The following is a 26,110-nucleotide window of genomic DNA, read 5'->3' on the forward strand; positions in this document are numbered from 1 at the left end:
TTAAAATATCACAGATTTAGCCTACTTAGCAAAATAATTTAGAGGAAACAAACAATCAGAAACAGTTTGTAAAAGGAAACCACTTTTTCATAATTTTTTTTTCAGATTTGTTTTACATAATATACTTTTCCATATCATGATAACACTTTATCGCTATTATTAAATGTTAAAAAACTGGCAAATAACTGTTTGCATTTGGCTGCAAAAGTTTCTTTCCTTACTATAATTATAATGCAGTTGAGGGCACCGTAGTTACTTCCATTAAACCCAAACAATTTATTTTCATTTTAAACTTAATATGTACATTATTACGGAACATGTCAATTCTCAAGTTTTTATTATATTTCGTTTGAATAAATACAGTAACAAAATATATGTAGAATTGTTTCTTCACTGTTATTACAGAATGTATTAGGGGGTATTAGGTTATCTTTACACTAATTTAAATCTTAGCAAAGCATCTTTCATATAACGAATTCTATGCAGTATCTTGAACTGAAACCACCTCAGGCAATAAAGATGATTTAGTTTAATTTAATTTAGTTCAATTCACATCTGATTAAAAAGATAAAATAGCAATTAAATTTCAACACACCATACATCATCTGTGTCTGAATAAACGTATCCCTTCATGTCTCCGACAAGAGGTGGCGCTAAACCTCTTACATCTACCAATTGTTTAAAACCATTAATTGACTTTTGCTCATGCAATCATTTTCAACTCTTTAATGTCCATCAAACCTACCATATTAATTTATAGATTCATGTTTGGGTGAAATTCCCGAAATGTCGATATAAAATGTTCGGTTATAGAACATAGCATTTTCTAGTTAAACTTGTGTTTAACTGGAAATGCCAACTCCAACAAAATTAATACGCTTTACACTTTGGCTCTAAAAGTTTCTACACAAACTGATGAAATGTTCAATTACCAAGTCCATATAACTAACAGAACCACATTTCTGAGTTATGAAATCAAAATTCATTGTCTCAACCTCATATATACCATTTTAATAGTTCCTTTCCTTTTTCCTCTCTTGTTAGTTTAATTCTTTTAATTATATAGAATAAGTAATACCAATTATTAAATAAAGCCCAACTTATTGAGTATATGAAATACAAACAGTTATAAAACAATGATGAATTAACATCATTTTAAATACACTTGTGTATGCTAATTCTCCATGCGCCTTGAACACATTAGTCATGTGGAGTTGGCGCATTGCAAATACTCTATATTATTATTATTATTATTATTAATTACACTAAGCTACTACTATTACAGTACTTTCCACATAACCAACAATCAACTACTGCCGTATCTTCAGCATAGTCGAATAATTATTAGTCAACTGCAGTCCTTTCAGTATACTGGGCTAGTATAACATTCGAATAGCTGTCAGCAGTTGCATATTAACATTAAGACACACGGAAAACAAGTACTAATGTCCTTTGCTTTATAATTAGACACATACTTTTATTTGTATAAGGCATGTCAATCAATAATAACATTTATGATAATAACTGGTTCTTATATAGCGCTTTACCATATATAACGTACCAAAGCGCGTACAATTACTATTACCCCGGTCATCGGATTAAATAACTATTCCGCACATTATGGAATACATTCTCCACTCGTACAAACTGCGCTAGATAAATTCATTATTAGTATTATTATTATAAGTAGTAGTAGTCGTAAGTAGTATAGTATGAAACACAGATTTATATCGCATTATCAAAATATCTGTACACTCTAGTGGCTGTAGACCGAAACACCACAAGTCAGATGTGTCAACCATATATCAATCATTTTGCAGAATGTTTCAGGGGGATTTTTTACCTTCCTAACACTGCAAATATACTCCTAGTTTGTTTTGATATGATTTGATATGGTTTATTGATTACAAAACATTAAAATAGCAGTAAATGCGAAGTCTACTCTCGGTTATCAAATACAGCTAATATTGGGTAAACACCCGGTACAAACATGGTATAAAATCTCCATGAAAAAAAGAAATTAGATTATTCATCTTTAAAGATCTTGCTATCACTTGTAATCGTGTAATCCTACGACAACACAACTACGGCGCTATTCTATTCTCAAATCATTTAGAATTGTAATCGACTCACCCTTTTATTTAGATGCTATAGTACAATAAATATTTCATTTTAAATGAATTAATTCATATATAGATCAATTAATAGATAAATTAATAAACAAGTAAATAAATAAATGAATAAAAGAGATTTAATAAAACAATAAATCAGTTTAATGATAACTCGTTAAATGAATAAAAGAGATTTAATAAAACAATAAATCAATTTAATAATAACTCGTTAAATGAATAATTTTTTTTAAATAAAACAATAAATCCATTTAATGATAACTCGTTATGGTTCGAGTTTTAATACCAAGTACTTCGAATCTCATAGCCGGAAGAGAAGATATAGGATGAAACCTGACGTACTGTGTGGTTACTGGCTCAGGAAACACTATGGTCACATATGTGTTAGTATCAAAAGGTCCTGCATATGTCTGAAAAAGAACGAAAGCGATGGATAATGTTTATTTCTAATAATGATAATAATAATAATAATAATAATGACAATAATAATAATGATTTACAATTTTTTTTATTAACCATCAAAGGCTCATCAGTATCATTTCTGCTCTTCCCAAGTGCCCTGCAATTCCTATGACCCCCGGAAACTTCCAGGTACCCTTTTACATCTAAGTGGAGAATGGAAAATGTTGATTAATGTTAGAGATATCATATCCAAGGCACATAAATAATTGATTTCGATAGAGTTTTTGCATATTTCAAAAAATCTTTTTTTTAAATGTGTAAACGTATGTAAATATGATTGACAAATTGCTTGCAAACTTCAATAAGGAAATTTTTAAAAATTAGTTAAGTATACAAGTAATTAAATGAACATGAATAAACAAGGAAGATGATAGATTTAACCAAAGCTAAATTTGCCTTTTCTGGAAGTGCGAAAATAACACTCACTTTTCGTACCCCACAATGCTCTTCCAGAGCAAAGGTCCAATTTGTATCGTCTCTTGAGTAGGAGATTTGGAATGACGTAACCTTGTTTGTATATATGGGCACTCCCTGTGTGATAACACCAGTTACCGAAGTATCCTCGTTGAGCTCGACCTTTTGGTGATTTTTATGATGACAAGAAGACAAAATATTAATATATCCGATGGCAGATTATCTTGCATACTCTTGTTACTTGTTACAATGTATTTATGTAGGGATCTCCCATGAGTACTGCAAGTCGGAATGGGGGACCTTCACGGTTTCGGTGATTTAGTTTGCCTGCCCCATTCCTGGCAACGTGTAAATGCTCATGGGAATCACGATGATTTTCATCCTTTGTTTTGTATGATTTGTTCTTCTATGTAATCCTCTGTATACACTTTGTTTTGCCGAATAAATAATAATAATAATAATAATAATTTGATAACAATAGTAAGGACAAGCAATATATATATATATATATATATATATATATATATATAAGCAATATGTACCATTTGAACACAATTGTTGCTTTCGGTATGAGCAAAACGAAATAGCTGGTCAGATTTGAATGATAGTGATAGCGGGACTTCGATTGAAGCTACGCCTTTTAATGTTTATTTAGAATGGACCTCAAGAGGAACATTTCGTTTTCGTTGTAGGTCGAGTCTGACCAGCCCCCCCCCCCTTTTTTTAATAGCATGTATCCTTGTATCTTATAATATAATCATTTGAGTTGTCAGGAGTTCTGTCAAGGTGCAGCCTATCTCGAAGAGAAGTTAGATTTTTATGCATTCTAGCTGTACACAAATTATCTTTTGATATCATCTCAACGTGCATTTAGACATGCTAGAGCAAATTATCTTAAGGGCAGTACCTTTCGGCAATTGCCGATTAGTTTAAATTAATCTTTGCTTACGCGCTTGACGTAATGTGATCAAAATTATCACCGTATTTGTTGAAATCTTAAGGAAATGAAACCGGACCGCAACACGAGGGGCCCACTAATGGATGAGGTCGAGAATAGAATATACCCTCTCGGTATTATTCGATTACACCGGATAAGGTGCCACTACCAACCAACTGACACAGTGAAACATGTCGCATGCAGCGAAATTCGATGGCCCACCTGGAAATGTCTTGAGCTTGCCTCCGCTCTCGGAGAGGATTTGGGTGAGGGAGATTTTTGAGTTAAACCCATCGCACGCTACATACGATCTGACTACGAACCTATTTTGGAAGTATTTGCAACAAAATTTGATAGGAACATTCGTACAAATACTAAATCTTATTGATCGAGGGTCCGAATAGTCTTATGAATTATCTAATCTAATTTTTAAGGGATTTGAAACTTTCTTGAGGAAGGACAAGCTAAACCGGCTCTGACTCGTAGTGACGTCAGGCCAGTAGTGCGATTATCAACGATTTGAAGCCGATTGGGTGTTTATTATGACTAGAAGAATTAAATGCATTAAGATTCCAGTGGATACTATTCTTAACATCATTCAGAACCTAAATTGGGAAGATGATGTTTGTTTAGATTTCCACCACTTATATAATTACCATTTCTTCGAAAATCGGATCGCAGGAGGATGGTGTAATAATAATAATAATAATAATAATAATAATAGCCTAATAGTCCACTCAAAATTTTATTAAACCGAAACGGAAATTCTTTTTGCCCAATTGATCGTGAGCCCGGCAGCCATGCACTGAGCAGCGCCAGATGGACGTTGCTCTATCCCTTATTGTTGAACGCCAAACAAGGTAGCAACAACTCCCATCTTTTAACGTATTTTAGTATGACGCGTAGTGCGCGTTAGGGCGGTTCTGCTGAACATGATAGAGCATCGGTCTTAATCGTGCACTCACTTATGTGTGTGATTGATAACACCCGTTATCGACCAACACAAAAATGGTGTCATATTCCCTGGGATAACCACTGCATTATTGTGTCTTGACAAATTTTGTCAAGAACTGGCCATAACATCATGACAGAAGCTTTCCGGAGGCAATTGTGAACGGTTGGCCTTGAAGAACAAAATCAATGATATATATACTCTGGGGTTTGGAATGATCAAAATCTAAAAAAAGGAGATTCAACATTTCCGGAGGCAATTGTGAACGGTTGGCCTTGAAGAACAAAACCAATGATATATATACTCTGGGGTTTGGAATGATCAAAATCTAAAAAAAGGGAGATCCAACATTGTTTAAGTTCACATGCATTACACAAAGAAATGGGTAAACAGGACTGCACACGAGTCAAGTGTTTCGTCTAGAGTTTTCAAGGCTTGACTATTTCTTGTAGAATGATGTGAGCATTTTAAAGAGCAATGCAGTTCAGGGGACAATTCTACTATAATTTTCTACCACACTGACACACAAAGAGAGTGAAAGCTCGTACAGGTGTCGTGGACGAGTGGATATGTCACCGTACTGTGGATCGCAAGATCTGCGGTTCAAGTCTCACCGCGGCACTAATGTCCTTTGGCAAGACATTGATCTAGCTGGGATGCTCCACAGGGAGTGGAGAATGTGCATACATTGTGTGCGGGTAAGCCTGAATCCGATGACCGGGGTAATAATATTGGGTCCTGAAAAGCGCTATATAAGAACGAGCTATTATTATTATTATTATTATGAATCGTGTGTTCATTTATATCAGCACCTACCAATCTATAATTGGTATGTATGGTATTGGTATGTATAATAATAATAATAATAATAGCCCAATAGTCCACTCCAAATTTTTATTAAACCGAAACGGAAATTCTTTTTGCCCAATTGATCGTGAGCCCGGCAGCCACTGAGCAGCGCCAGATGGACGTTGCTCTATCCCTTATTGTTGAACGCCAAACATGGTAGCAACAACTCCCATCTTTTAACGTCTTTTGGTATGACGCGGCGGGGGTTCGAACCCACGACCTCCCGGTTGTGAGGCAGACGCTCTACTGACGCTCTACTGACTGAGCCAACACTCTTTAAGTAACAGTCCTACTCTGCACTTACCTACGGCATCGGTTAGAGGTCCATACCCATATAGTTCCATCCTCAAAGTAAGGCGAACGTACTTAGTCTTCGGATGGATCCGGAAAGAGTGTCCAACTACCGGCCTAGCAAGCATGTGAGTCACATAACCACGGTCATAATTTCCCGGAAATATCTATATAGTTAATGAAAATGACGTTAAGTAATATTGCAAAGAAAACTAATTCGTAATGAAGATAATCGTTAGTTCATTAAAGGGATAGTTGAGTTCTGTTTTTTCAGATCGCAAATGCCTTCAAAGTGCATGGTTATTGCTGTTATTCTTATCTATGACATGTCTAGTGCCCTTTCAGGACCTACAATTGCTATGAAGGTAATTTTAGATCCCAAAATGTGTGAAATTTAGCCAATACCAATTCAGCTCCACTTTCAAAGAAATACGGTGACCGTTAATTAATTCATTAACTAATAATGACAATACACGGGCCGGCTCGTCGTGCGTATAACCAACACGAAAAAGCAAACAAAAAAGCCAACATCGGCATTGGCTGAAATACAACGTAAAAGGCGCTATTTTGGTTTTGCGACGGCTTTCAACGGCTGGTTCAAATTATGTAATACTTATGGTGGTACACAAGTATTAGAAATCGTAATTTGTTTGATTTGATTTGATTTATTGGTTGATGGATATTTTAGCCGTCTCTAAACCGATTTTGATCAAACAAAGATGATTCTGTCATTTAAACTGTTTGTTCTTTCAAATTTGACACTCAGTTTTTCATTATCTCACAACAAAATTATTTAGTGTAGCGCCCTCTGCAACATAACTCAACTATCCCTATAACCTATACGGCGGCCTGTGAATTAATACGATGCTGACTACAAACGTTGTTGTCAAGAAGGGCCAATTACGAATAACATGGCCATTTTGTATTCTTCTTCTTTTTTTCTCATTTTTTCAACTCCATATCTCAGTATCCTGAACAGTATTGTGTAAAAAGAAGAAGAGTGACCAGAGTTCCATCGCTCGGGGGTGGTCGAAACCTCCCTATCAACATGGCTTGCTCAATTAAGGTGTCATTTTCGAGAGTCTTTATTCTTTTTTTGAAAATCCTTATTGGGTTGATAATGATCCGCTGTTGTTTTAATATGCGCAGGCTTATATATGTATATCGCTATTTTGGCTTTTCTTCTGCCTATTATGCCTAAATGAGAAATGGGAGTTCCTGTTTTCTGATTTCATTTGTCTTTTCTTTATTGCCTAAAAAAATAAGTGATAATAATATTAAATATAAAAATAACAGTGGGACCTTGTTATTGAAAACATCGTTATATTAAATTTAACTTCTTTAAGACGATCGAATCAGTTTTATTCTTAAGTAGTAAATACTTTTTTTTGTGGGTTTTTTCTTAGCCATGGCATAACAAAGCTGTATAATATCAACAAATTTCCATAGTTTAATGAAGTTTCAACGAGGTAAAATTTATCTCTGAATACAAAGACCACTAATTAATTGTTTTTTTAAAAATGTAATTGAAGAACCGCAGTTTGCCAATTACCTCAACTTCTCTAGAGTATACGTTCAAATACTTAGTCCAAGTCATGTCGTCAAAACTAGACGAAAGGGTGTATGACTTCACCCACTGATCAGACTCATTTATACCCTGAGTCGTTATGGCCGTTACGATATAACTTGACTCAAACTGGACCTGCATCCATGGGGATTTGTCGGAAGATTCTGGGATCCAGGCTGCCTCAGAGTTCAGGCGGCCAAAACGGCTGCAATAGGACTCCAAGTAGCAGGATGATGTAGATAAAGCAGAATCGGGAAGATCACCACTTTCAAGGCCGAGTGGTTGACCAGATATATTACACGGGTTCACTATAGGAAATAAAGTCAAGAAATAATAAAAGCATATTACAGAGTAAAACGACAGAGGCCTAGAAGTGCAAAAAAAAACACGACAGTAACAATTATATTTCATACCCATAGCAAGTCATAAAAAATGCAACAAGATTATGATATCGTAACAAGAATTTACCGTCGTCGTTGACATTTCGTAGGTGTGGTTTTTGTAGTATTCCCTAACATCTCCTTAAAATTTATAAGCAGGGCTCATATCAATTTTCTTTTTCACGGGGGCTCTGCCCCAAAAAGGGCCCCCGTGAGCTCTTTTAGTACTGATGGGGGCTCTTTTTAAATTAAAATTTCCATTGAATCGGTACCCATACATTCGCCTCCTTGCCAACATGTTTCCTTTTACAAATTTAGTTTTCGGTATATTTACTGGTCGAGGTTTATTATTTGCTGATCTTTTGGAATGACCAGATTTCAGAGGATTCACGCTTTTTACAACGAAAAACTTCTTCATGTTTCGGTCCTTGCGCGATTGCCTCTAGCTTTAATAGCAGATAATGGGGCGGCAGCGTGCACCTCGGGACTACTGGCGCAGCTAGTATAACCAAGGTGTTTTAAGAGATGGAGTCAAAGTTACACCAATTTTTAAAAAGGGAGATAAAAATGTCCCAGGCAATTACAGACCTATTTCAGTTTTGCCTCTTTTGGCCAAAATATTTGAGAAATTAGTGAACAAGAGGCTACTTGATTATTTTGAAAGAAATGATGTCTTGTATAAGCACCAGTATGGCTTTCGTAAACATTATAGTACTAAGTTGTCTTTAATTAATTTGGTTAATGATGTGCTTAAATCACTGGATAAGGGCAGTGTAACACTAGGTGTATTCCTAGATTTCCAGAAAGCTTTTGATACAATTGATCACGCAATATTGGCTGGAAAATTAGAACATTATGGAATAAGGGGCCTTCCTCTCCAGTGGTTTAAAGATTATCTTTGTAATAGATTTCAGTTTGTGAACTATGATGGACATAGCTCATTGAAGCAGATAATAACATGTGGTGTTCCTCAGGGTTCTGTGTTGGGACCTACACTGTTTTTGTTGTATATAAACGATTTACCAAACTCAACAAATTATTTTAATTTTAGACTTTTTGCCGATGATTCTAACTTGTTTCATACGTTTCCACCGAGACAGAATTCAATTGATATGGATAATATAGTTAATATGCATCTTGATAAGGTGACCATATGGTGTAAGGTGAATAAGCTTACAGTCAATCTATTAAAGACTAATTATTTGTTAATAAGAGGGAGTAGGCAATCAGTAGTGACTCAAGGGGTGCTAAAAATAGCAGAGACTGAAATAACCCAGGTTGATGTTGCATCATTTGTAGGAATTTATATAGATCAACACTTGACGTGGAAACCTCATATCCAAAGGGTTAATAAGTTTATTAGGAAAAGGGTTGGTGTTTTATATAGATTAAGACAGTTTGTGCCAAGGCGTGTTTTGTTGTTACTGTATAAGACGTTAATCCAACCGCATATGACCTACGGAATTGAGGTTTGGGGAAGTAATTATGAAATGAACATGAAGTGTTTATTATTAAGCCAAAAGATGGCACTAAGAGTTATAACGTTTAGTCCAATTAGGACTCATTCACAACCGATATTCCAGGAGCTAAAATTATTGAATGTGTATCAACTCCATAAATTATCTGTTTGTGTTTTTATGTATCAATTATTGAATGATAAATTGCCACAGTCTCTAATTCAGTATTGCTGTTTCATAGAGCACAACTATGAAACTAGACAAAGAGAAAGTAAGAAGTTAAGTGTGCCTAAAGTAAGGACAACGCAAGGTAAATTTTCAATGTCATTCAGAGGCACATGCTATTGGAATGATCTACCCCTTTCTGTAAGGGAGAAAGCATCAGTGTCTTGCTTTCGTAGAACTCTTATATCACAAATGTTAATAGAATAGTTGTTTATAACTTAGAACCAAGGCTCTTGCCTTTTTGTAAATGTTTTGTTATATAATTCTTCATCTTTTATTTAGTGTAAAATACCAAAGCTTTGTAAATAAGCACAGAACACATTTACCCTAGATGTAGAATAGTTTGTAGCTTAGGTATGAATTCAATAGTTATTCATATTTATTCATTACATTCTCATTTATTGCTGTGATACTTTTTGTGTGTTAGTGGTACTAGACACGATTAGCATTAAATGCTATTTTCTGGTCCCATTTATCCTTTCAATGTTAATTAATCATTCACATTTGATTGTTATATTGATGTACTTTTTGTTTTGGATAATAAACTTCAAACTCAAACTCAAACTCAAACTCAAACTCAACTGACAACAAATTATTATAAGCAGCTGCCGTTTTCTAAGGCTGCACAATAAAATCTAGATGGATGCTGTCACCTTTGATGTCCGAGGTTCGAAGGCACCAATATCATTGGAAAGCTTGAGTAATGTTCTTGTTCACAACGAAATATCGTTTATATCTCACTTTTTATTTGAACTAACATGGGGAAAATCGAACAGATGATAAAATATAAATAGAAAAGCCTAACTGCGTCAAAATAATTTGCTTATATTGTATAATAGCAGTTTAAATTAGTGAAAATCTGCAATTTGATACTTTTCCGATTTGTTCCGGCTCACGAAAATAAAAAGTGCATTTGTTGATGTACAGTTCTTTATGATGTTATATGTCAGATTAGTGCCCACACATGCCCAGTCAAGGAATGTTGAATAATATTTCAGGAAATTTTACTCTATTTCCTTTCATATGCTTATGCAAAAGATTCTACAGTTTCTTTAACTTTGCGAACATTATTTTCAACATTGTTATCTATATGTTTGTAATTCTATTTGTATTTCAAATCCAACCTCAAGTTTCAATTCAATTCATTTATTTAATTCAATTCATTTATTTTTCCTCTTTCAATCGTTCATATTTACAATGATGGTATACACTTTAACATATTCACACATTTATATACATATAGATCAATTTGCACAATACAATACATTAAAAAAATAAACATGATATTGAAAGGGAAGGAGGGCCGACTAGAAAGCAGAGCTTGTAGTGAATAAGCCCCCTGTAAAAATAATTATTATAAATTATTGTTTTATGAGGAAAAAAACACAACAATGACAATAACTGATTCAGTAATACAAAAAAAAAAAATCCCTTTTAAACGCAAAACATTGATAAATACATACATGTTTATACAAAGAAAAAATCAAGTTGCATAAAGTCACACTACAAATTATATTTGATTGGGGAATGCAATAGCCTAGTAACTATTCAGAAGAAAGCTTTTAAGTCTCCTTTTGAAAATTCGTATCGAATTACACTGTATTACATCAGTTTTGGTTGCAAACTTGCAATACAGAAATAATAAGGTTTTCACGGCCAATTTCACACTATTTCATTGAAGTTCATATTTCCAGCATTAGAATTCGCGCAAATCGCACTCGCAGCGTCAAATCAGCCTTCAAATTCAAAATCCGTCATTCAAATTTACTATCCGTGCAATCAGTTTTTAAATTGGGTCATTCAAATGTTCACTAAGAGCGTATATTTCGTGCAAAGAGCATTCAAATTTGTCTAATGCCGGCTACGGTACCTCGGTGGTCATTCAAATTCGTGAATGAGCAAGCATGTTTGAAAAAAGGTATTCAATTTCAAAAAGTAGATTGAGTTTAGTTTCGTTGGGGGTCTTTGAGAAGCTTTTTTGCTCAGTTTTTGAATAATGTAGGTTTCATTAACATGACATTTGTATTATCTTCAATCATTCTCGTAGTCTGTAAAAACACTTTGCATGCACTTATATAAATTTGATTCATTGCATATTTGATTTGATTTGATTTGATTTGATTTGATTTATTCATCATCAATAACATCAGTGATTAAACATTTGAATACATCGTGAATGGTACATGTTCATAAATGAATATTATAGATCATATTAAAGAAAAACCTAACAAAGTATTGATATGCTAGACATATGTCTTTTCTCATAGAATATAGAAGGTGATGAAAAGGAGCCAAATAATAGCACATGTGCTAGTCGAGTCTGGCCCCTGTTCTTAGCACACACTTGGCAAAAATAAATATATCATTATCAAAAAAATAAAACTTGACAGTAGAAGTATACATGTTGAGTAATACCGTAGCACAATTTCTACACTCCAAATATAATTATGAAGAGGATATACCAGGTTAAAAAGTCATAGATACATGTATCTACAGATTATTTATACAAAAAATTGCATTTTTTTGACAAAAAAAAACAACAAAAATGTAATATGGAGATTATTTACAATATATACATGTGTACTTGCATAATTCAATCACTTATTCATCAAGTAATCGTTGAGATGTTTACGAAAAGTGTTTCTAGACCCTTTGTTTTTGATTTCATCGGGAAGTTCATTCCATAATCGGGTTCCTACACAAGTTACTGAAAATTTGCCTTGTGTTGTTTTATACAGTGGTATACGTAGATGGCCCTTTTCTCTTTTTCTTGTATTGTATCTATGCTCAATTTTATCACAATAATCCGTCAAACAGTGAGGTAAATTATTATGTACTAGGTCATACATAAATGTACATAGAGACAACTCATAGAACTTGTTAATATCTAAGATTTTCAATTCGTAAAACAATGGTGCTGAACGACTCATAAAATGGCTAAATGTGATTGTCCGTATGGCCATCTTCTGTGTATACAGTATGCAATTTAAGTGAGACTTGTAAGTGCTCCCCCACACTTCAATTCCGTATGATATATGAGGTTGAATAAAGGTTTTATACAACAACACTAGGATATTTCTAGGCACAAAATGCCGTAAGCGGAAGAGGATTCCTACTTTTTGTCTGATGCATTTATTAACCATTTGTATGTGGGGTTTCCAAGTCAAGTGTTTATCAATCTTTATCCCAACAAAGAGCGAAGAATCAACTTCTATTATTTCAGCTTCTGATATAGCCAGTTGCCCTTGAACATTAATCTGCCGTCTCTGGTTTCTTATTAGCATATAACTCGTCTTTTGTAAATTAATTGTCAGTTTATTAGCATTACACCAGTCTGAAACAATTTGAAGATTTGTGTTCACTTCAGTCATATCAATTTCTTTTTGCCCTTCAGGAAATGTATGGAATAAGTTTGAGTCATCCGCAAAGAGTCGAAAGTTAAAGTAACGTGTAGCAAATGGCATATCATTAATATAAAGTAGGAAAAGCGTTGGGCCTAGGACAGAGCCTTGCGGTACACCACATGTTAAAGGCAGCATGGGAGATGTTACATTTCCGTACTGTACAAATTGAAATCTTCTATAAAAATAGTCCTTAAACCACTGTAATGCTATTCCTCGTATTCCATAGTGTGAAAGTTTGCTGTATAAAATATCATGATTAATTGTATCAAATGCTTTCTTAAAGTCTACAAATATCCCAAGTGTGATTCTTCCCTCATCCATTGAATTCCTCAAAGTGTTAACTAAATTTATCATTGACAATTTTGTACTGTATTTTTTACGGAAGCCATACTGGTGCTCATATAATACATGATTTTTTTCAAGAAAGTCAAGAAGCCTATTATTTACAATTTTTTCAAAAACCTTCCCAAGAACAGGTAATACTGAAATAGGTCTATAATTTCCTGCTTCATCTTTAGGTCCTTTCTTATAAACAGGTGTCACTTTTGCTATTTTAAAGGCATCTGGGAATTTACCAGAGGTGAAAGACAGATTGAAAATAAATGTAAGGGGAGAAGTTACATAGTGCACAGCATCTTTTATCAGCTTGATTGGCATATTATCATACCCACTAGCTTTCTTTACATTCAAGGCTATTAAATGGTTGTTAACCTCAGTCTCAGTAACTGGTTTCCAGAAGAAAGATTTGTCTACACCATCGTCTAAAACTTTCTCTGTATTACGATTTGTGTTTGGTATGGCATTCGCCAAATTTGGACCAACATTAACAAAGAAGTCATTAAATGCATTTGCAATATCTTGTTCATTACACAGGGTTTCATTAGTACCAGTATCATTCACACACAATTTATCCACCACTGTTGGCTTAAACGAATTGTTTCCACCACTTAAAATCTCGTTTACAGTCTTCCATGTTTTGCTAGTATCACCCTTATTTTCAAGGAATATCCTACTATAGTAATTTCTCTTTGAGTTTCTGATTATTGTAGTTAACATATTCCTGTACTTCTTGTATGTTGTTAAATAGACACTCTTGCTTTAGTCCCATGCTAATTCTATATTGATGTGGCTAGGTTGTATCTACTGAACACATGATCGTTGAGTTGCTAAATAGTGATGATTTAATGGGTATACACCCATAGTGGGGACAAATAACATGTTTGTTGCTTACTAACCCATACAATTTGAAATGGATTTAGCATGGAACTAAGCTTTCGGGGTTCTATATAATTATACTAGATAGCTTAGACAGATACCAAGATGTGATTGGCCCAGAGCTCGTCACGTGATATAAATTGCGAGGATCCAAATTGTTATATTTTCCTGGTTGGTTATATTTTACCGGCTGGTGAAATGAATATATTTTTAATCAATGCATGTCGCCCTCTTGAGGACTGTCACCAATTACACAAATTACACCATTACCGAGGGTCATTTTATTTTTTCAATATTTTTTTCATGAAATTTGTTTGTTCCCTTGAAATTATTTTTTGCATATATTTTTTTCCCGAAAAATGCTTTTTTGGGTATTTTTTGTTTTGTTTTGTTTTTCTTCCCAAAATATGCTTTTTTAGGGTAAGAATTTTTTTTCGATTTTTTTTCCCCCAAATTTTTTTATAATTTTATTTGTGTTGTCAGATTTTTTCTTTCTTGAACTATCTCGACAGATTATTTTTCCATAATTTTGATTGTCCCCGAAAAAAAAGAAAAAATATTCGGGCAAAAAAAAAAAAAATTTCAATATTTTTTTCATGAAAATTTTTTGTTCCCTTGAAATTATTTTTTCCACATTTTTTTTTCCCGAAAAAATGTTTTTGGGGGTATTTTTTTCTTCTTCCCAAAATGTGCTTTTTGGGGTAAGAGTTTTTTTTCGATTTTTTTTTTCCCCCCAAATTTTTTATAATTTAATTTTTGTGTAAGATTTTTTCTTTTTTGAACTATCTCGACAGATTGTTTTTCCGTAATTTTGATTGTCCCCGAAAAAAAAGAAAAAAATATTCGGGCAAAAAAAATATGGAACCCCCCCCCCCCCCCCCCCCCCCCCCCCCCCCCACAAAAAAAATAAATAAATAAAGCTATCTAATATAACAGTTATTGACTGGCAGGGGGTATATAACATTCTTTGGACCTGAAGAGAGTTATATTTCCCCTCGGGAAAATATAACCACTTGGGAAATATAACTCCCTTCAGCGGTCAAAATAATGTTATATTACACCCCCTGCCAGTCAATAACTGTATAATGATCATATTGGGTAAGATTTATATGTTTAATTCGTCTGCAAAACGTGTGAAATTGTATGCAAAGAAACGAATTTGAATTCACGTACGGAAGACGCTGTTACGTAATGGCGAATCGTCTCGCTTTAAATTGAATGAAAATGTTACGAAAAAGAAACACGTTTTAATTCGAATGAAAATAAAATGTTTTTGAATGATCGTTTTATAAATTTAAAAGCTAAAAAATGAATTTCAACGAAAAATAACAGCTGCGATGACAGAATTCGCAAAATTGAATGAACATAAAATGAATTACGAAATTGATCCTAAATTGATCTTATATTACCATTATTATAGTATTTAAAAAAAATCATTATTACTATAACTCACCGGGGCAACACACAATGGAAATAATTTCACTCTCGTTTATCCGTCCCACTCTAGTCTCATTGAACCAGCAGTCTGTGATGTTTGTGGCATTAGGAGGGCAGATCACTGATTCGGCTTCAGCTGGAGCATCGACGGACAAGGACTCGTACAGTGGACCGCTCAACGTCGCAAATACTCCTTTTTCAATAAAGTTAAATTAAAAAGTAGGATACCAGAGTAGTCACAATATTATTTTGAAGAAAATAAATGCAAACCACAACACCAATATTTACTTTATCGGGTACCACAAGAACTGCTTTGTGAAGACATACACCATATTGGACAGGCTTCCGAAACAAGCGTTTCGAGAACGGGAAAGGATAAGAGAAGGATTCAGGTTGAAGAGGGAAAAATTTCAACTATAAAATGGAATTAAAATCTCCAACTCGACCAGAATATATATATATATACTACTGATCATAATACCAGTGTTTGAAGAAAAAATAGTAAATTCATCAATAATAACTTAAAATAAATTATCTAAAAAATTATATTTCAAAACAAGAAAACAGGGTGTATTATCAAAAATAAATGTAAACAATAAAGCAAGTCCACATTGCAAATACATTGGGTACATTGTAGCATCAGATTCGAAAGGTATTCATGAGATAAATGAAAGAATTGAAATGATTACAATAATCAAAAAGCTTGAGAGAAAAAATCAAGGGCCACAGAGGCCCGGTTCTAAAGTAAGATTATGAATATAACATGATGAAAAAAATAACAAATGAAGAAGTGTTTAGAAAACCAAGATTCATCAACACAATAAGAAAGAGGAAAATGCAATTTGTTGGTAACATGATCATACAGAAAGGAAACATGTAGAGAAAAATATTTATATATTATCAGGGAAGATTGCTGAAAAGAGAACCAGGGGAAGGCAATGGCTCACATACTTTGCAAAGCCTGGACAAACTTGCAACGAAAAATGAAATCAGCTATTTAAATCCCCACTGTCCTACTTGTAGCTACTTGCTCCCTCTATTTAGAAAACTTCCCCAATCGGTGCCTGTTGGTCCCCAATGATCCTCTTTTTCTTATGTTATTTGAGAGCTGAGTTGATGAGATAGCCACCTGTCAGTGACCTGGCTGGGTGGTCTAATCCCTTCTAGCCCAGTAGTATTGACGGTCTTTAAAGAATAGCTGATAATAGAAAAAAATGAAAGGCCATTATTAAAAGATGATATTGATAATGTCTTACCTTCAAACCCTAGATACTGGCATGCCAATTGGGATAAGTTCCTGTTCCAAAGATCTTGATGTACCAGCACGTACGTGTTAGGACTGGAGTGGGACGCTAAAGAAAGTGTTCCTTCATTTATCTTTTCACCAAGAAGCTTTAACGAGGAGATGGGTACATCTATAGAGTTTACAATCAATATGAGAAAGATATGTTGAGGGGAAAAAGAAAGAAAATTGAACTCATTTAGTTACTCGGTAAAACAAGTTTTAAACAAGACTTTACGGAGAGGTAAAATGTATTAAATATGTAACTTTCTCAGCACTCCCATCAAACCTGAATATACAAATTGGTTTTGCGTAGGGCGCTAAATTGACCGTGTCATATTTACATCATATTTACATGGCGACTGTAGACAGGTGATGTTTTTAGAGAAGTGGCCACTTTTAATTATAAACTGGTTTGACCGTATTTTGTATACTTAGCCAATACTTTTCCCCAATGTATATCATGATTGCCTTCAAAACAGAGGCAGGTAAATCCTGTATCGCTCTCCTCAAGAGCAGGCACGTAGCCAGAGTTCGATGTTTTTTTTTTTTGGGGGGGGGGGGGGGCACATACATGTAATCGATCGAGGTAAAAAAAAAAGGGGTCTAAAAAACCGTGCCCCCCCCCCCCGTGGCTACGTGCCTGCTCATGAGTACATGAACCTCCATGTGTATATAGACAAGGATTCAACAAGGGTTTGCACCCACCCCCTCACAAAAAACTATGCGTATGCCTCTTTTTCACCGACACTCCTCAAACCTTCCATGAAGACCTTAACAACAAACAAGGGAAACGCTCTCGGCAGTCTCGCCTGCATTACGCATTTCGATATGGTGACAAATTGAGGTTTGAACATTATTTATAGGCAGGATGGCCAATTAAAAAGCCCCAAAATATGAAATCCTCTGAATACTCTCAGCATTTTGAAGTGAATATCGACTAAGAATCATCAGAAGAATTGTTTACTATTATTTGTACCAAGATTAAAAACTTTCATGAAATATGAACAAAAATTGATTTATCAATTCTCATATTTAGTTGTGAATAAACATAATTCAAGTCTATTGACCTCAAATTACCTTTAAACTTGACCTCGTGACCAAGTTTCATCTGATTTGAGATACTTGATAACCCTTGGGTACATGTTTCTTAGAATTTGAACAAATACTTTTGAAATTAGTATGCTAAAAATTCAAAATCTTGGTGTTGATGCCACAACAAATCTAAGTTTGCAGACCTGAAATGACACTTGACCTTGACTTTGTCACCTAAAAGACTAAATAAATGATTGTTGATACTTGATAGCCCTTATGTTTCAGTTTCATGGAATAGGAATTTATACTTTAGAAATTATGCTAAATATTCGAAATCTTGATGTTGATGCTGCAACAATGTCTAAGTTTGCAGACCGGAAATGACCTTTGACCTTCACTTAGTGACCTGAAATTTCCTCACATGAATGGGGATACTTCTTAATCCTTTATTGAAAAAGAACTTATACTTTCAAAACTATATTAAACATTCAGGTTAAGTTTGATGTTGACGCGCCGTCGCCGTCACTGGAAAAGCAACGCCTTTGTCTCGCTTTTTGCTACGCAGGCGAGACAAAAACCATGATACCCCTTTTATCTTACCATGCTACCCCTTTTACCTTACCATGCTCGCTCTCATCAAGATTTCCTGGCTGTACAAGGGTCTCCCGGCCTACCCCCATACATAAAACAACAACATGCACCTCCCTTTGTCTCACTTACTTTCTGCACATCTTTCACCACGGTAGCCATCTAAGCAGAGACAAGTAAATCCTGTGTCCGTCTCCTCGCAATTGCCTCCATTAAAACAAGGGTTAGAGCGGCAGGCTGGTGACAGAAATAACACAGGGGGAAAAACTTGGATGAGAAAAGTGAATAACCCAAGGTCTAATACATTATATACATACATACATGTACAAAACAGTGACGTATATTGGTAGTAACAGTGGACACGAGGGTTCGTGTCCCATCCAATTGCAATTTTTTTTTAAAGAAGACTACTAAAGAATTCCAAGTAATTTTTCAATAGCTTGTACTTCACTGGAAGCTCATTTCCTCTTCGTTTATATGACATCAGAACCAAAATCACTCATTAACGATTTTAGACAGTCTGAAGTAAAAGTGTCCGAAACCCAATTGTCCAAAATAAGTGACTTCCTGCTACATTTCGGTCCATTTGGCTTTTAATGGAATTAATTATAAATGGAAATACACCTCTTCCACATGCTCTTAAAGGAAGAATCACACTGGGACCGAGCAGGCACAATTGTTGTATTGCGTATATAGCAAAAGTGCATTTGTTCAACTGCCTATTTCATTTCCTAAAACAAAAATGGCATATGTTCCTAACTAATTGCAAATTAAGCTACCTGCTCATTAATGCGTGATCCTTCCATGCTGATTTCGGTATCATATGAACTGATGGATATGGTTAACAAATATTATCTTTACGTCATCATTGAGCCCTCAAGAATCCCCCCTCCCCCCCCCCCCCCCCCCCCCCCCGTAGAACAGCTACCGCCGCAGAGACGTGCAAGTAGCAAATACACTTCAGTAAATTAAATTTATACATCATTATATCACACTGAAATGGATTCACCGCCTTTTACGTGCGCATTAGTCATAAGTTTCAAAATATTAAAGCAGGTTGTTCGGTCGGCGGTTTTGTATTTATATGCGACATGATATGTGCTCCAACAAAAAATTTGAATGAACTTAATGTGGGCGTGATTTCAATTAGGGTCGACATTTATTTCCGTACGTATCATTATTTATTATTTATTCTTTCCTTTACTTATTTAAGTTTTTACCCGGTTGTTCAAACGATATATCAATGGTGGCTTGTTCAAATCTAGTTAAATTTAGTTAATTTTGTTATATGTGGTTATTCATCCTGTACTAGATTTTTTTCGTTGGGGTGGGGTTTAAGGCAGGCTTAATCAATGTCCTTTTTTCCTGTACACAACTAGCGTTTAGGTGTCAAAAGGCCCCTTCAATAAACTATTTAACGTAAGTTCGAAACAATGTTTAATTCAGTTTTCTTCAATAAAACGAATTCATAGTACAAATATAGGCTACCAAGTCAACTGTCCATTTGAAAGTTTAAGTTTGAGTTGATATGCCTCTCCTGTTCATCAGGTATCGTGTGAAACATACATTTTTAAAAGTTGAAAAAAAAATTGAAAAAATTGAACAGAAGAAGCTTTTGAAAATGGCATGGCACGAAAAAACGAACCCGTAGGGCAATCCACAAGTTCTGATCGGTGTCATAACAAAAAGAAATTCCGATAGTTCATATATTCGAAAATGAAATAGGATCCGTAATTCCGAAAATGAGGTACAACAGTGCATCGTTTATCGGAATTATGAACCTTCCGAATACCGAGGCTTCTTAATTTTCAGAATAATGAACCCTTTTACACCTTTGAGATTATGAACATTCGGATATTAAACGAACCTCTGGAATATTGCAGCAAATGTTCGAAATCATAAACCCTCTTTCAACCATTGTGATTATGAACCCCTGATATAGAGAAGTTCATTTTTCGGAAGTACGAAACTTTGCAGTTATGAACCTTCGGAAAAACGAGGCCTCCCTGCTCCCCACCCCCCCCCCCCCCGCTTTTTTGTGCCGCCTTATTTCGGAAATTTTGCATGAAAATACTACCTGGTTCTGTGCAATAATAACGCCGGACATCATCAGGAATCAGGTAGCCTGCTGGGAGGTCGGATTTTGACCACTTTTGATCGGGTTGCACGAGTTTCGGGATGAACTGTACAGTCTCACCGCTCTCCAGAGTGATTAAACGACATGATACGGTCACATGAGGACATCTGTCATGTAATGCTGCAATGAAAGTGAGTTAAAGAATGAATAAATTGATAAATACGTTGATAGATAAGTACATCCTTAAATGAATTTATAAGTATAGAAGTAGATGCTAATGAAAAATATTTAAATAAATAAATAAACAATTATAGATAGACAAATGTACATTTAAAAAAAATACTCTTGATGAACAACCAATAAATTCCAATAGACAGAAGGAGCAACGCCTAAAATTGGTTTCCAGCATTGTTCCCAAATGCTCATTTACCGTCGTAACACTCATAACACTTCCGAAACTATTCATGTATTTTCCAATAGTCATCTGCATCACTTCAATCCCAAACTTCCTTTTTCAGGAAAATTACTGAGCTTGAAAACTTTTCCAGCAACTTTATATTTCCAACTCCTTACAATCTTCACAGAACTAGTAAGTAATCTAGTATCTCTTTGGTCTTAGGCTGCACTAATTATATAGCACTAGTACACTTACAAACAATATAATGAAATCCTCTTACTGGATTCTCATTTACATATACATGTACACTGAGTTCATATTCTGTCTAATTAACAAAAATTAGTTTAATAAATGTAGGGACGGAACTAGGGTGGGGTTTCGGCGGTTTGCCTCCCTCCCTCCCCCCCCCTACCCCACACCCTTGGGCGGCCAAGTAAAGAAAAAAAAGGGGTGGGGGAATGGGAGCAAAAAGAAGAAGAAAAAAGAAAAGAAAAGTAAAACAGTAAAACAGCGCAATTTTTGGAAAATCTTGGATCTGGGTCAACCCCCCCCCCCCCCCTGGCAATAAGCTAGATCCACCCCTGAAATGTATTATTTCATGGTTACATACAGAGTATCTGTGATGGTAAAAGAGAACGGGTAAACAATACAGAGAGAGGGAGAGGTACGTAGGTGGATATACGTCATTATCTATGCCTAGGTCGCATTTGCTTTACGGCTAGGATACGGCGGCCGTACGCCCCCAAAAGCGGCCGCAGAGGGCGTTTCCCTATCTTTACAGGCCGCAAGGGTCGCCGTGAGATTATAACGCGGAGTTATAATTGTTTTCATTTCTAGGTTTGCTGTAGCGATTAGACCCGCCATACCCATGCCGTATAGCGGTTCCACGGCGACCCATATGGAAACGTTTGCTTGTATTTGTCTCATAAAAGAATTTGACCACGAACTGACTCCCACACGGTGTTCAGTGCTCAGGGGTCACAGGCCACTGGCTTCATCGGGCAGGTAGTTCCATTATGTGAATAGGTAAATTAACTATTACAAAATGAGGGGACACATTACATTGTACAATAGGGACACACTTTGTTTATATTGTGCAGAACATACTCTTTTATTGACTTACTTGTTGCATTTTGCGTTCTGGCAATTGGAGTACAAAGAATGATAACAGGTGAATGAAATGCTACAACACCAACACAAACACCTGGGAAGCTAGGAAGCATCCATAAATTTGAATAATTTAGTTGATAAACGACTCCGCATGTGGACGTTTGTTGGAGCAGAAAGCAATGGATTCTTAACAACACGAACCCATTTAACAGCATGTCGGAACGTAAATTAATTTTGGCACGGTTGGAAAATGCATCTTTCTACCCTGCGACTTTAATGGTACGATCCAGTAAAATAAAACAGTAAATTGGCTCTTATTTTAAAATTACTCATTAAAAAAAACCAAAAGCTTCAGTGATATCAGAAAAAAATATGTTATATCTTACTAATAATTAAAAAAAGATGTATAAACATTGTGAAAGTGTCGCATTTTACGATAAAAGACACCGATTTAGCGAAGATGACGTCATTAGTGCGCTTGCATCAGGGAATTCAAGGTCAAAAGGTCAATTCAGCCGCTGATAAGTTATTGGTCGAGCCTTTTTGTTTCTTTATTCCGACAAAATTATACAATCAATCAAAACAAGTTTGATACCAAAAAAAAGCTACCGATTAATATTTTCATTAACCGCTTGCCCCAAAGTCTCTTGACCACAGTGAAACGAGTGAGAGCTTGCGAGAGCGGCCAAAGTGTGATTGAAACTCGCTATTTGCTCTTCTCCAACGCAAAAAGAGACGACATTGTGCCGGATAAATGTAATTTTTCCGACAAAAGTACAACAAATTTGCATATGGTCTTTTTATATTATACTTTACGAAATGTTACCCGAGTGACTTCCGGGCGCCCCAATGCTGGAAAGAAACGCACATTTTAGAAAACTTCACTTTTTCATGGAAAAACGCTTATTTGTTCTATGCACGCAAATCAGATTGAGCGGATGATACAACGTTTCCATATGTTCCTCGTGGGGCCCCCATACACCTTCTATCAAAGCTAGTCCACCCTATAGGAGGTTGCAAAGGGGTATTAAAGTCTTAACACATAGAACTACATTATTATAACTCAACGTGTCGTTTTCTACCAAATGTTGGAACTTATAGGAACTAATGTGCATCATAGGCTAACTGAAGGGGTCAATTTACAACTACAATAATGCAATAAATACAATGATATTACACTGCAAAAACGAGGGTGTTAAATTCAACACCATGGGTGTAAATTGTAACACTTTCCCGGTATCTATATCGGACAACACCAGCTGGTGTTATTTAACACCAGGGTTTGGAATGAAACAGTTCTATTCCACCCTTGGCGTTCTGAATTCTTTGTTGAAAATCTTACTTGCTGGCAATAGTATACATGTTATATACATTTTAAACTGTCTAGTCCGGTTAATAATAGCACGTAATGATTTATTATTTGACACGTACTTCACATTATCCTATCGATAGGCGTAACGATTTGCTTTAGTATCATATACAAATATAACAAATGACAAGTATGCTTTTTCTGAAAATTGCATTACAATGTATATTCATCGTTATGAAAAATGTTGTATAATATACAACAATGGGCAAATAATTGTTTCCAGACCAATGATTTAAGTGAGAAAAACTGACGTTTTATATTGAAGCTGTTGCCGCTTGTATATACTTGACATAATAAGTAGCCTTGAAAGTGTCGCAATATATCATGTGTTAATGAGCTTGAAGTTTAATGGTGTAAGTTTGTTTGAGACTATAATCCTTTACACTGTTAAATGAGATATATCTCCAATCAAATCAAACTGAATGATGTTATCGAACAAATTAACAATATCAATCTGGCTTAAAGTGACTCGGTAACATTGATGAAGGTTGATGAAAAAACTGCGTAAGTTTTGTATGAAATGTTACTTATTATATTCCTTCTAATGTACTAACTCTCTAACATGCAAACAAAACAAGAAAAATTCACTGTGCGACACCCTCTAACAGAAAATTCTCCACACCATTTTTGAATTTTCCAACCATTTTCCAAGAAAATAAGACAGGCTATAACAGGCTTTTAAAAATCTTTCAACACTTAAATGTCTGGAATGGTATATAGAGCAAATGTATTGCTTTGTGACAATTTTCTTTCACCTTATATGTAATTAAATTGGAATAATAGAGTTGGGAGATTTTAAAAAATCGATCAGATCATTTTTCCCAAATTTGTATCATTAATAAGGGTCTGTTTTTGAAACTCCAAGATTATCTTTAATTGTACATCTATCATTGAAGTCATTACCTTAGCCCCATTTTCTCTCATTTGAACAATTTTAAGGTGTAGGTTTGTTTGAGACTAACTTAGCTTTGACACTGATTCATTAATGAGATATTTCTCGGATCAAATCGGACTGAGTGATGTTATCGAAGAACTTAAGGAATCATTTCTTCGTTCTGAAGAAATGCCATTCTTTTAAATGTAAAATGCGTCTACTATTAAAGCCCCCTCCCCCCGTCAACAAATTTGGCCGTTTTTAAACGTTATATTGCTATCTCAATCGCCTATCTGCTGCACGCTTAAGATGGCCAGTGTGAGGAAGCATAGTGAACGAGAGTGGTGAAGGTGACAGAAGTGACTACCCCCTCACAGGTTTTTGAAGTTTTGTTGTATTAACAAATTACATGCCTTAGCCAAACTATGGTATAAAAACAAGCAATATATTTGTTTCACACCTCGCTTTTCTACAATATTTACTTGTACACTTTCAAGGATATTATGCGAGGGAGCTAGAAGATTTTTATATTTGTATTAGCCTAAACGCTGCGCTCTTGGGCACTCCAGAGCCTAAAAGTTTGTTGCAGCGTTTAGACAGTATTCGCTTTACTCCTTTTTGTCTCTACTTTTTCACACTTTCCGGGGAGGGGGGGGGGGGGGGGAGAGATGATCCCCCCTAAAAAAAAATAAGGGAGGGATGTGTTTCCCCCCCCCCCCCGTCCCCCGGGATCGCCGCCTCTGATAGACAGAGCCGAAGGAGTGTCCCTTTGCAGGACCTAACAAGCCCGTTGGAAGGCCCGTTGCAACCATTTTGAAAAAGACGCTATAACAATAAATGCTTTGATGAGAGCTTTTGCCTCTACATTCCCGGAGCAAAAGCTTTCTCACTTCGCTCACTCGCATTGACCATTCATTTAAAGCTACTGAGCTTCATACAATAAATCCCTCTTTTCCCGACCCCCCAAAAAAGAAGAATATATTTATATCTCCGTATATATATATATATATATATTTTTTTTTCTGCATTTTTTCCAAATACAATATAACTGAATTACAAAGAACATATAAATGTAAGGTATAATACAACATAAAGAAACAATAATTTCTTCATGTCAAAATGTTTTTTTTTACATAATATATGTACATATAATAACGAAACTTATTATTTCCATAACATATTATCATAAATTAAAAGTATTATCCGAACTATTCTGTTGGAAAAGTGCAGGAGACCGCAATCATAAAAGATCGGGATGGTGATCTTACCTGATACTCTGACTGTTTGAGCACCAATCACTACCACAGCGATGGCTGCAACTAGCTTTAGTATAGCTCCCATGCTTGAGGGCACCCTTCTTCCACCAGAGGCAATTCCACAGATCCTACATGAACAGAAAATGGTGTAATCTATGTAATTTACAAGGTGTCTGGGGTGAGAAGAGACTGGCATATTATTATTACACTAAACACATTACTCTATCACGTCTATTAAAGGTACTATGTTCTATTTGCAGGCCAAAAATATGAAAAGGTTAAATTCCAACGGCATTTGACAGATAAAACTAATTTAGAACTTCCCTCAAATGAAAGCGCTTGAAAATGCTTTTAAGTGGGAGAATAACGACCATAAAGACCATAACGACAATCACTGTTCATA

At 35.2% G+C, this 26,110-nt stretch overlaps 1 protein-coding gene across 1 annotated transcript; it reads right to left on the bottom strand.

The window, feature by feature from the left end:
• Positions 1–4,087: 4,087 nt before the first annotated feature.
• LOC105440389 (lactadherin-like) lies at positions 4,088–25,831 on the bottom strand. Its single transcript, XM_030987720.1, has 8 exons — positions 25,720–25,831; positions 20,702–20,881; positions 18,757–18,861; positions 16,976–17,134; positions 15,736–15,912; positions 7,587–7,909; positions 6,110–6,201; positions 4,088–4,265 (listed from the first exon to the last, which is right to left on the bottom strand). Exons 1-8 carry the CDS (start codon positions 25,790–25,792, stop codon positions 4,088–4,090), a joined length of 1,287 nt encoding a protein of 428 aa, XP_030843580.1. The 5' UTR covers positions 25,793–25,831.
• Positions 25,832–26,110: the final 279 nt, after the last annotated feature.

The sequence above is a fragment of the Strongylocentrotus purpuratus genome, unplaced genomic scaffold (assembly GCF_000002235.5).
Source record: "Strongylocentrotus purpuratus isolate Spur 01 unplaced genomic scaffold, Spur_5.0 spur5_scaffold_16, whole genome shotgun sequence".
NCBI classification, from domain to species: Eukaryota; Metazoa; Echinodermata; class Echinoidea; order Camarodonta; family Strongylocentrotidae; genus Strongylocentrotus; species Strongylocentrotus purpuratus.